The 13,219-nt window shown below is 40.5% G+C and overlaps 1 protein-coding gene across 2 annotated transcripts in view; it reads right to left on the bottom strand.

Moving 5' to 3' along the window:
• Positions 1 to 6,159, bottom strand: part of LOC134348002 (sodium/potassium-transporting ATPase subunit alpha) — a 59,113-nt gene extending 52,954 nt beyond the window's left edge. The window contains exon 1 of one of the 2 annotated variants that reach the window (XM_063050733.1): positions 6,011 to 6,159. In XM_063050733.1, the coding sequence (XP_062906803.1) occupies positions 6,011 to 6,022 (12 nt within the window). In that variant the 5' untranslated portion in view covers positions 6,023 to 6,159. Of the gene's footprint in view, positions 1 to 4,821; positions 4,960 to 6,010 lie in introns of those variants that run through there. The other variant, XM_063050734.1, reaches the window with a different exon arrangement.
• Between the last annotated feature and the right edge of the window lie 7,060 nt (positions 6,160 to 13,219).

Raw genomic sequence — 13,219 nt, 5'->3', positions numbered from 1 at the left:
GAAGTCTTAAGATGGAGAGTGACATAGCTAATTCAGAAACAAAGGTTCTGAACTTAAAGGGTAACTTTGAAGGTATGAGATGTGAATTAAATAACATAGACTGGAAAATGATACTTAAAGGGTTGACGGTGGATATGCAATGGCAAGCATTTAAAGATCACATGGATGAACTACAATTGTTCATCCCAGTTTGGTAAAAGAATAAACCAGGGAAGGTAGTGCACCCATGGCTGACCAGGGAAATTAGGGATAGTATCATTCCAAAGAAGAAACATACAAATTAGCCAGAAAAAGCAGCACAACTGAGGACTGGGAGAAATTCAGAGTCCAGCAGAGGAGGACAAAGGGCTTAATTTGGAAAGGGAAAAAAGATTATGAGAGAAAGCTGGCAGGGAACATAAAAGCTGACTGTAAAAGCTTTTATAGATATGCGAAAAGAAAAAGATTGGTTAAGACAAATGTAGGTCCCTTACAGTCAGAAACAAGTGAATTGATCATGGGGAACAAGGCCAATTGAATAACTACTTTGGTTCTGTCTTACTAAAGAGGACATAAATAATCTTCTGGAAATAGTAGGGGACTGAGGGTCTAGTGAGATGGAGGAACTGAGGGAAATACATGTTAGTAGGGAAGTGGTGTTAGGTAAATTGAAGGGATTAAAGGCAGATAAATCCCCAGGGCCAGATGGTCTGCATCCCAGAGTGCTTAAGGAAGTAGCCCAAGAAATAGTGGATGCATTAGTGATAATCTTTCAAAACTCTTTAGATTCTGGATTAGTTCCTGAGGATTGGAGGGTGGCTAATGTAAAAAAGGTGGGAGAGAGAAACTGGGGAATTATAGACCAGTTAGCCTGACATCGGTGGTGGGGAAAATGCTAGAGTCAGTTATCAAAGATGTGATTACAGCACATTTGGAAAGCGGTGAAATCATCGGACAAAGTCAGTATGGAATTGTGAAAGGAAAATCATGTCTGACGAATCTGATAGAATTTTTTGAGGATGTAACTAGTAGAGTGGATAGGGGAGAACCAGTGAATGTGGTATATTTGAATTTTCAAAAGGCTTTTGACAAGGTCCCACACAGGAGATTAGTGTGCAAACTTAAAGCACACGGTATTGGGGGTATGGTATTGATGTGGATAGAAAATTGGTTGGCAGACAGGAAACAAAGAGTGGGAATAAACGGGACCTTTTCAGAATGGCAGGCAGTGACTAGTGGGATACCGCAAGGCTCAGTGCTGGGACCCCGGTTGTCTACAATATATATTAATGATTTAGACAAGGGAATTAAATGCAGCATCTCCAAGTCTGCGGATGACACGAAGCTGGGTGGGAGTGTTAGCTGTGAGGAGGATGCCAAGAGGATACAGGGTGACTTGGATAGGTTAGGTGAGTAGGCAAATTCATGGCAGATGCAATTTAATGTGGATAAATGTGAGGCTATCCACTTTGGTGGCAAGAACAAGAAAACAGATTATCTGAATGGTAGCCGACTAGGAAAAGGGGAGGTGCAACGAGACCTGGGTGTCATTGTACACCAGTCATTGAAACAGGGCATGCAGGTACAGCAGGTGGTGAAAAAGGCAAATGGTATGCTGGCATTTATAGCAAGAGGATTTGAGTACAGGAGCAGGGAGGTACTAGTGCAGTTGTACAAGGCCTTGGTGAGACCACACCTGGAGTATTGTGCACTGTTTTGGTCCCCTAATCTGAGGAAAGACATTCTTGCCACAGAGGGAATACAAAGAAGATTCACCAGATTGATTCCTGGGATGGCAGGACTTTCATATGAAGAAAGACTGGATCAACTAGGCTTATACTTGCTGGAATTTAGAAGATTATGGGGGGATCTTATTGAAATGTATAAAATTCTAAAGGGATTGGACAGGCTAGATGCAGGAAGATTGTTCCCGATGTTGGGGAAGTCCAGAACGAGGGGTCACAGTCTAAGGATAAAAGGAAAGCCTTTTAGGACCGAGATGAGGAAAAACTTCTTAACACAGGGAGTGGTGAATCTGTGGAATTCTCTGCCACAGGAAACAGTTGAGGCCAGTTCATTGACTATACTTAAGAGGGAGTTAGATATGGCCCTTGTGGCTAAAGCGTTCAGGGGGTATGGAGGGAAGGCAGGTACAGGGTTCTGATTGGATGATCAGCCATGATCATACTGAATGGCTGTGTAGGCTCGAAGGGCCGAATGGCCTACTCCTGCACCTATTTTCTATGTTTCTAAGTGACTTTTATTGTGGAATGATCGTGGGTGCCAGATGGAGTGGTTCAAGTACCTCAAACTGCTGAACCCTCAGAATTTTCATGAACAGTCCCTAGAAAATGGTGCAATAAACAAAAAACAACATCCAGTGAGCTGCAGTTCTGTGGACAAAAATGCCTTGTTATGAGAGAGGTCAGAGAATAATGGCCAGACTAGTTCAAGCTGACAGGAAGTTACAACAGAGATGTGCAGAGGAGCGTCACTGGATGCACAACACATCATACCTTGAAGTGGATGGGTTACAGCACAAGAGCACACCAGTTCCACTGCTGTACCCAATGAAGATTCCACTGAGTGTATACTGACTGGCCCAATCTGTTATTTTATAGTGGTTTAATTTCCACTAATTTCAAATATTTACACTTTCTCCACTCAGCTACATCTCCTTACCTTTCATACTCTGACAGCCTCTAAATCTTGAGAATGCTTTAAGTCTTAAGCATAAAAATATATGTAGGTTAAAGTTTACAGGTTACCTGAGAAGTTTTCTTTTTGCATCTCCTCAGCTGAGTCACAGAAACATGACAGCCTTAAACAGCAAGATGCCAACCAGTTTGCAATTCACAATCTTGAACAAACTTCTGAAATTCCATTCAGGCTTACATACATTTATCACCTCAGTCATGTCAAATTTATAACATACACAAGATTTCTCTTCAATCTTTCAGCCCATATTCCTCCTACATGAAACTGTAGTCAATGGCACCATTATATAGATACTCAGAATGACTGAGGGTGTACAGGTCCATTCTTTGCAAACACAATTAAGCACTTCATATGAATTTTTTGGCCACAATTAAAGTGTACTGCTATAAAAATCAGGTTGACTTTATTTTTAAAGTGACTTTGCAAAAAAACTTCAATAAAGAGTACAATCAAGACTCCTTTGAAAGGTATGCTACTATATTATCCAAACAGTAGTAAATTTTAATTTTAGAATTGAAAGACTTAAAATTGTACTGAAAATAAATGGAATCCCTCCAACATTTTTGAAGCAAAGCATGCTTTAAGACAGCACACTTCTCTAGCAACTTGAGCCATCAGATTTCTGGACAGTCTTCACTACCTCGTTATTCCTCTTTGGTGTACTTTTGTAATTTGCAGTAATTTGTATGTTTGGCTAAGTACTGCTACCAACAAACAGCACATTTACAACAAGTTGGTAACAACAAATCTGATCCTAAAATTTACTACAGACTAAACTGCTGAGCAGGAATAAAACACCAGGCACCTCAAGCCAACCCAATAATTCAATGTGATCACAGTCAATCTGCTCTATGCAAAATTCAGCAACCCCAAAATAAAAAAAATCCAGTAAGTCACCACCTTCAAGGAAAATAAGTTCTTACAAGCCATCACTTTTAAATTACTTTACTATTCCATTGTAATCACGCTTCTACCCCCCCCCCAACTAAAGACTCTCCTACTAGTGGAAGTTTATCAAAAGATATTGTTGTCTCTGTACTCTGAGGATGTTTCAGTAAAATCACCCTTTATTCTTCTAAACTCCAAAGAAAACAGATCATACTTTCACTGCTTGCAGTAAGTTAGCCATCTAACTTAACTGAATAGCCCAGTGAATCCCTTTTGAACTACTTCTATTTCTTTCTTCAATAAGGGGACCCTAGCTATGAACAATAGTTCAGTTGTGGCCTCAACACCTTATACACCTGTAATATACCTCTGCATTTCTCAACTCCAACTCCCTTGCAATAAAGACCAATGTATTATTTGCCTTTCTCAAAACCTGCTGCACCTGCCTGCAAACCTTCCGTGATTCTTGCACGAAGAATACTTGCATCCCTCTGCACGCTGCTCATTTGTAATCTATATTTAGATGAGTCTGCCACTTAATTTCTCTTGGATATATTTGTGTGTATTTGGAACTCAAGCTGCTTCTACTACTAAAAGTGGTGTCACCTATTACGAATGTAGAAGAAATGTTGGATTTGTTGGAACCAAATTTAGAATGGTCTGTTGATTAAAACTCATCAAAACTTTTGGCAGAGAGAAAGCCCATTCTCATTCACTCTGCAATTGCCTTCTACACTAACAAATATACTGTCAGACAGTAACCATGAGATTGTTTCCTTGAGTGCTTCACTTCTTATTAAAATGAATTTTTACTTTCTCTTCACACACTTCTTGAAGCAAATTTTACATTCTAATAGCTTCCAGGTAAAATGAGTTGTACTTCTTAATTTGCCTTTTGCATTTAAAATCAGTCATTAGAGTGATTTGGCCCACTGAGTTCACTGATGTGGTGCAATCGAGATGGTTGCATTCCCTGGTGTATCCCATGGCCCTGCAAATTTATTTCCAGTGAGTGCCAATTCAAACTCCTTGGTGCTGATAAATCAACAACTTCAAAGTTATGTTCTTAATTTTTGCCACAATATGCAAACGTTTCCTGTTTTTTTATCAACCCCATTGTTATTGCACTATCAATGGCTTTGCATTCTTTACAAAATCTCAGTTCAGTGGCAAGTTTCCATAAAGACTTAACACAACTTTTTCTGCTTTTAAAATGCTATACCTCCAGATACGAACCTTAATCCTTCATTTGTTTCCTCTTTTTTTTAAAAAGCGTTAAGATCATTGGTCGCATTTCTGCCAAAGGCAATGATTGCAAGTTCAACTCCCATATGGAAACTCCAAGCTGATACCATTGCTAGACTTTACAGTGTTGCTAGTGTTTCTCTGTATTGATGTATCAAACTCAAGTTTCTTCTGCCCTCCCTGGTGGATAGATCACAATGAAATACCTTTTGAAGAACAGCAATTTTAGCCGTCCGCTTAAAAGCTACTTAGTAGGTATTAGTTAACACAATCATTTACGGGAGTTTGCTGGGCACAAATTGACAATTGGATTTCAAGTTGTCACACATAGCACACGTATTTAATTGCCTGAGAGAACGCTGTATTTGAGAAGTGCGCTATATAAACACTAGCTTTTCAATCTTGTAACGAGTTACACCAGCTTTAATGACACAAGCGCCTCAGATCCCGAGATATTCGTCGCACCGGTATCATTTTAATTACCTATGCAAGAACTCACTTGTATTTACATACCCACACGTTGAAATTCTTTCCAAGTTAACCGCTCCTTCAATAGTAGTGCCCAAGTTAAATCTGCACAATCTTAAACCAGGAAACACACAGACACACAAGCAAAATTTTGTCCCGTGTGTCTCAAACTCAATGTTAACAATCTATTCACTGTATATTTCATTAGTGAGACATCTTTACTAAATCCAGGATTTGGCACAAATAGCTATTTTTTTTCCATCCGGAAACAAATGCACACATTGTCACATCTCTTCTGACTCACGTTGTGGCAACCCACTTACATCCCAGTTGAGAAGTTGTCGTGACGATTTAAGCTTCAGGGGACGCTAATGAACCCCGAAAAATCACGCAAGGGGCCGGAACCGGTAATTGTCAGACTATTCAGGTCACTTTAATTCAATTCCCTGACCTTTGAGATATGGTTGTTTCTACGTAACTTTCAGGGTAATGAGCTCTCGGAAACAGGCTGCTGAATTTCCAGTGAAGAATCCTCTGCCTCCCCTCCACTTGTCCGACACCTCCACCAGGACTTCAAAGCCTGCACCTTCCTTCCCTCTCCCTCTCCCTCACACCACCGACAACCGCCACCCCCCGCACCCCATCCTAGTCCCAGAAGGCCGTTGGAACCAACACCGTCCGTCCTCGGCATCCAAACATCACCTTCACTTACCCCTTTCCCCATTTTTCCTTTGGAGTGCGATCAGACTATAAATAAAACTTTTAAAAAATTAAATAGGAAGGTGAAGCGGTCTGCCCCACGTGGCCTATAACTTTCAACGCCACCGGAACCGGATGAAAAGTGGCGAAAGCGCGGGTCGCCAGCTCTTAAATAATTTTACGCATAATGGTTCCGCCCACCGTCCCAGCTACAACCAATAGATATCCACAACCCCTCTGCCAATCATGATAGAAGTTGACTGACAGAGTTGTCCAATCAACTTTCAGTCTCTTGCCCAGGGCGAGGCGGAGGATTTAGTGATGTCTCTGTGTTGACCTTCGCGAGATTGTATCGTTGGCAAACACAGTTAAAAGTTATTTCACTAAGGGGTCAAGATTTTCTAAAGGCAATAAAGTTCATTTAACCTTAACTGCAGCTCAACTTATTCCAGTGGCTTCCAACCAAGCTGCGGGTTGGAGCTCTCACATTTTTAGAACATAAGACGATAATTGCATTGATTGGAATCTAAGAAGACGAATTAATAAACTGAGAGTTTAAAACTAAACTTGTATCTATGTGTCTTTACGCCACCTTGCAGTAAACCCATGGGTTATTCAAGAGAAAATTAGTGCTAATACGTAGTATAGTGAAGTCCTTCAAATGATTGTTGTATTTGTCAGCAATTCAGTAGGTACTTATTCAGAGTGGAAACAATTATATATACACATGATAGATACTGTGCGTACATAGAAGTATGATACATGTGCATATAGATATACTATGTAAACACAAGTATTTTAAGAAAAACTTTCTTGATACGTTGGTAATCGTCCTGCAAATTGAACCAGCCTAGGGATTAAATTCTTATGGAAATAATTGTCTTTGTTCGCCCTCTGCAGGAAAGAGGCCTTATTGGCTCTCGCATTTCCGAATCATTTAACAGCGATTGTGGTGTTATCAGTCCGGTACGACCAATATTTATCGCATTTAAGTTGTTCATTCATTGTTACAGGTGATCTGTAAAAAAAATTGACAGTTTGAAATCTGAAATGAAATAGAAATTACCTGTGTCAGCATTGGGCAGTATCTGATGATTATTTAAAAATTTAGGAAATAAAAAGTTCAAAGTAAAATTTATTATCAGAGTACGTACATGCCATCACATACAACCCTGAGATTCTTTTTTCCTGTGGGCATAGTCAGCCAGTCTATAGAATAGTAACTGAAAACAGAATCAAAGAAAACGCAAGAGCATGGAAGACAACAAATTGTGCAAATGCAGTTATAAATAAGTAGCAATAAATAATGACAGGATGAAATAACGAAGAGAGGTTGTGGGAACATCTCAATAGATGAGTGCAGTTATCCTCTTTTGTTCAAGAGCCTGGTGGTTGAGGGGTAATAACTGTTATTGAACCTGGTGGTGCGAGTCCTGTGGCACCTGTACCTTTTACCTGATGGCAGCAGTGAGAAAAGCGCATGGCCTGGGTGGTGAGGATCTTTGATAATGGATACTGCTTTCCTATGACAGCGTTTCATGTTGATGTGCTCAATGGTTGGGAGGGCTTTACCTGTGAATAACGGGGCTGAATCCACTACCACTAGGATTTTCCACTCAAAGGCATTGGTGTTCCTATACCAGGCCGTGATGCAACCAGTCAGCCACTTCCCACCAGACATCTGTAGAAGTTTGTCAAGGTTTCTGATGACATGCCAAATCCCCTCAGACTCCTGAGGAAGGAGAAAAGGTTTTAGAAAGCAGTGAAACAATCTGCAGCGACCAAATGAGCTCATATTTAAAAATAAACAGAATTTCAATGTACTAACTCATCTGAAGTACTGTGTTTTGTCAGAAGGGTGGACATTCAGGCCGAGTTCTGAAAATTAGCAAACAAACTGGTTTAAACTTTGGTGCTTTGCTGTTGGCCAGTTGCAAGGACTTGCAAAATAGAAAGGGAACTGAACCAGTGGCATTACTGCAACTAGGGGCTTTAGATATAAGCAGAAACTCGATAGGTTGTGACCACTTAGCCTAGAGCGAAAGAGGCTGACCAATAACTGAGAGGAGACAGGGAGGCTTATAAAATTGTGAGTGGCACGTATAAATATCCTTGTGTTCTTAAATTGGCTGATCATAGTCCCCTCCTCAAGAAGGCATTGGTTTAAGGTGAGGGGGGAGATTTTCCTCCACACCGTAGGAACAAGCTCTCATAAGGAGTGGTAAGGGGGGGGGGTACATCTAAAAGGCATTTAGACCAGCAAATGAATAGGAAAGAGTTAGCAGGATATAGGCCAAATGCAGGCCCTGCAATCCTCACTTCACTGTATGTCTCGGTATCACATGCAGACAAAATCAAAGGGGCTGACGAATACAGAACTGAAGGTGTTATATTTGAGTGCACGCAGGATATGGAATAAGGTAAACTAATATTTATTTAAATTGGTCTAATTCAGGTAAGCACTGTTTAATGATTTTATCCGTATGAACAGTATGTAAGTCAAGCTTTTCACTGTATCTTGCTACATGTGACAATAATAGAACAATACCACTCTGGACAGCATAGGCCTGTTTCTGTGCAGAACAACTCTGAATGGAAATATCCTGTAGATCTCCAGTAAAGGATGTAGAATATTAAAGTCAAGCTTAAAGTCATAGTACCCAAGAATAAATTTAAGTAAAAACCAAAGCAAATAAATTTATTATCAAAGTATGTATATGTTATCAAGAGATTCATAGATTCATTCTCTTGCATGTATTTACAGGATTGTACCTGTGGCCATTCCCCTCGATAAGAAGTAAAATGTTTTGGATAATGTTGAGGAGGACAACCTACCAGAGGGTGTGCAGTGACTGAGTCTGGAGCTATGGCTCAGAAGGGAATGGGAGAGAACAGGACTACCATACTGATAGAGTAGACATGAGATTCTGTGGACATGATAGAGACACCAGGATGGTTTGCTGCCTCCCAGGTGCTGGGGTCAGGGATGTCTCAAATCAGTTAGTGTCACTCTAAAGGGTAAGCAGCCAGAAGCCTTGGTGCATATTGGCACCAATAACATGGTAGGAAAAGGGAGGAGGTCGTGAAGAGAGAATTTAAGGAGCCAGGTGAAAAGCTGAAAAGCTGGACATCCAGGGCAATAATCTCTGGATAGCTGCCTGCGCAACGCACCAGTGAGGGTAAGAATAGGATGCGAGGTGCAAAGGGACCTGGGAGTCTTCATGCAGAATCCCCTAAAGGTTAATTTGCAGATGGAGTCTGTGGTGAGGACGGCAAATACGATTGTACAATGTTAGCATTCATTTCTAGAGGACTAGAATATAAAAGCAAGGATGTACTGCCTCGGCTTTATAACGCACTGGTGAGTCCTTCCATGAAGTATTGTGAGCAGTTTGGGGCTCCTTAACTAGGAAAAGGATGTGCTGAAACTGGAGAGGGTTCAAAGGAGGTTCATGAAAATGATTTTGAGAATAAATGGCTTACCATATGAGGAGAGTTTGAGTCCAGGGCTGTACTCACTGGAGTTTAGAAGAATGATGGAGGATCTCATTAAAACTTATCAAATGTTGAAAGGCTTTCATAGGGTGGATATGGGGGAGTCTAGGACTGGAGGACACAACCTCAGAATAGAGGGACATCCATTTAGAATGGAGGTGAGAAGGAATTTCTTCAGTCAGAGGGTGGTTAATCTGTGGAATTTTGTTGCCATAGGCAGCTGTGTTGGCCAGGCCATTGGTTCTATTTAAGGCAGAGCTTGATAGGTCCTGGATTAGTCAGGGTGTGAAAAGTAATGGGGAGAAGGCAGAAGAATAGGGTTGAGTCGGAAATGGATCAGCCGTGATGAAATGGTGAAGCAGACTCGAGGGGCCAAATGGCCTAATTCTGCTCCTATGTCTTATGGTTTTATTGTCTAATAAAGGAATACAATAGAATGTATGAAAACAAAGACTGACAATCAATGTGCAAAGGAAGACAAATTGTGCAAATAATTTTAAAAAATGAGTAATTCTATCAAAGTCAAAGGTAAAAGTAAAGTTTATTATCAGGGTGCATACATGTCACCACATACAACCCTGAGATTGTTTTTCTGTGGGCATTCTTAACAAATCTATAGAACTGTAACTGTAAACAGGATCAGTGGACAGCAAACTGTGCAAATGCAGATATAAATAAATAATGTGCATTAAATAACAAGATAAGAGTCCTTAAGTGAGCGTAGTTATCCCCTTTTGTTCATGAGCCTGATGGTTGAGGGGTGGTAACTGTTCTTGAACCTGGTGGTGTGAGCCCTGAGGCAATTGTACCTTCTACCTGATGGCAGCAGCAAGGAAAGAGCCTGGCCTGGGTGGTGAGGATTTTTGATTATAGATTCTGCTTTCCTCCTACAACGTTTCATGTAGATGTGCACAATGGTTGGAAGGGCTTTACCTTGATGTACTGGACTGAAACCACTGCCTTTCGTAGGATTTTCCGCACAAGTGTGTTGGAGTTTTCATACTGGCCATAATGCAGCCATTCAGAACACTTTCCACCACGTCTGTAAAAGTTGACAATGTTTTTGATGACATACCACATCGCCGCAGACTCCTGAGAAAGTAGAGGCACTGAGACCTTGAGTTGCAGAGTTCGTGAAGGTTTTTTCACTAATCAGATATGACTAGTGTCACTAATTGCTCACCAAATATGACACAAATCACAGTAGAGGAGTTCTCAAAGGAAAAAAATAATCAAAAAATACGGCTGTTGAAAACTGAGATAAAAACGGAAGACAGTGGAAAGAACAACAGAGTTAATGTTTCCTGCTGAGGACAGCCTGTCAGAAGTGGGAAAGAGAGAAAAGTTAACAGATAACCACGGAGGGGGAGGGATGAATAGGAGAGAGTGAATATCTCTGATAAGGCAGGGGAGGGCTGCCACTGTGACAGTCACAAAATATATTCTAATTACACTCAGATTGTACATCCTTATATTGAGTTGGCCACTAAAATATGCCTCCATCTTACATTAGTCTGAGGGTGCCATGCAAGCTATAATTCTAACCAGAGGGTCCACAATAGAGTGATTTCAGTGAAGACCGGTTCAAAGTTCAAAAAGTTCCCAGTAAATTTATTATCGAAGTACGTATATGTTACCTTTCTCATTTGTTATGGAATCTGTGGCTCCCAAAATGGTTCATCTCTGAACCCACAGAATATGAAACCTATCAGAGCAGTGTAGTTCTCAAAAGGAAAATAAATCTAAATTCTAGTTTCAGAAAAATTGAAATAAAAGCAAAAGATACTGTAAACACTTAGCAACTGATAGAACAACTGAGTTAATGTTACATCCAGAAGACTGTCAGAAATGGGAAAGAGTAAAAGAGTTGTCTCTGATCTCAAGGGATCGCCTCAGGAGGAAAAAAGTGGTTCATCTTTGTAGGAAGACAGTTCGTGGAAAAAATGTTTTCTTTAGCAAGACATAAAGCAACCCCTGGATCTGGAAAGTTGTTTATTTATTCTAGCAGATGTGTTTATTTTTCCAGCTGGATTCTTCAAAAGGGATTAATGATCTGAGACTGGAATTAAGGATATCTCTGCTGCTGAGATTGTGGATAATTCTCTGACAGCTGTCTGAAATCTCTTATTTGTTGTAATGCTGGTATTTATAAAACAAAATTATCAATAACTGCCTGATCTTACTCCCTTCCAAAAGTACCTTTATAAAAATGGCCACTTACTAACAAGACAGAAACAAAGGAAACATGATGATTTTTTTTACACAAACACGAGGAATTCTGCAGATGCTGGAAATTCAAACAACACATCAAAGTTGCTGCCTGGCCTGCTGCGTTCACCAGCAACTTTGATGTGTGTTGCCTGATGATTTTTTTTATTATGTGCCCTTCCATTCCTGTACTGTTACTAAGCACAGAGCCTGGAAGTGTACTAGGGGACTCTGAGTGATTCTTCACCAAAACCTGGGATCAAAGTGTAACCAAACTTTGAAAATTCAGCTACAAAAGTTTTAAAGTTCAAAGTAAATTTATTATCCAAGTACATTCAGTATATGCCACCAGATACAACCTTAAGGTTCATTACCTTGCAAACACACACACACACACACACACACACACAGTAAATACAGGAAACACAACAGAATCAATGAAAGACTGCATCCAACAGGATGGGCAAACAACCAGTGTGCAAAAGACAACAAACTGTGCAAATACAACAAGTATACTGTAATACAATTAATACTATATTCTGCCATCATAGCTGACCTATCAAAATGAACCACCTCACACTTTTCTGGGTTGAACTCCATCTGCCGCTTCTCATCCAAGTTTTGCATCCTATCGATGTCCTGCTGTAACCTCTGACAGCCCTCCACACTATCCACAACACCCCCAACCTTTGTCTCATCAGCAAATTTACTAACCCATCCCTCCACTTCCTCATCCAGGTCATTTATAAAAATCATGAAGAGAAAGGGTCCCAGAACAGATCCCTGAGGCACACCACTAGTCACTGACCTCCATGCAGAATATGACCCGTATACAACCACTCTTTGCCTTCTGAGGGTAAGCCAATTCTGGATCCACAAACCAAGGTCCCCTTGGGTCCCATGCCTCCTTACTTTCTCAATAAAGGGAAAACTTTTGACAGAATTTACTTCAAGGCTTAAGAAAATCTGCAGAACAGAGCTCAACAGTAAAAGTGTTACAAAGGCAATAATCACTTTTATTTTGGCATAATACCTTGGTCCAAAACTGATCTGGAAAATTTACAAAGAAAAGTAAGTACTGAAATGACAAATTTTAGAAATGACATGGTGTCATCAAAAATTTGAATATGGCATTGGAGCTGTGCTAAGGCCTCACAGTCATAAGTATAAAGTGAGTAGAGCAGGGGACTAAGCACACAGCCTTGTGGTGCACATGTCTGGTGAGATGTACAGCATGTAATTTGATTGTAATTTACTTTGAACTTTGAACTTGATTGTGGAGGAGATTTGTTGTTAACCTGAATTGACTAGAGTCTGCAAGTGAGGAAATTGAGGATCCATTTGCACAAGGGAGTACTGAGGCCTCGGTCTTGAAGCTTATTGATTGGTTTTGGAGGCATGAGAGTGCATTTGCTGTTGACCCGTCACAACAGGAGGCAAATTGAAGTAGATCCAAGTCGCTTCTCAGGCAGGAGTTGATATGTTTCATCACCGACCTCTCAAAGCACTTCATGACAGT

This window comes from Mobula hypostoma, chromosome 6 (genome assembly GCF_963921235.1).
Source record: "Mobula hypostoma chromosome 6, sMobHyp1.1, whole genome shotgun sequence".
Taxonomy (NCBI): Eukaryota; Metazoa; Chordata; class Chondrichthyes; order Myliobatiformes; family Myliobatidae; genus Mobula; species Mobula hypostoma.
This window is presented reverse-complemented; position numbering and strand designations above follow the sequence as displayed.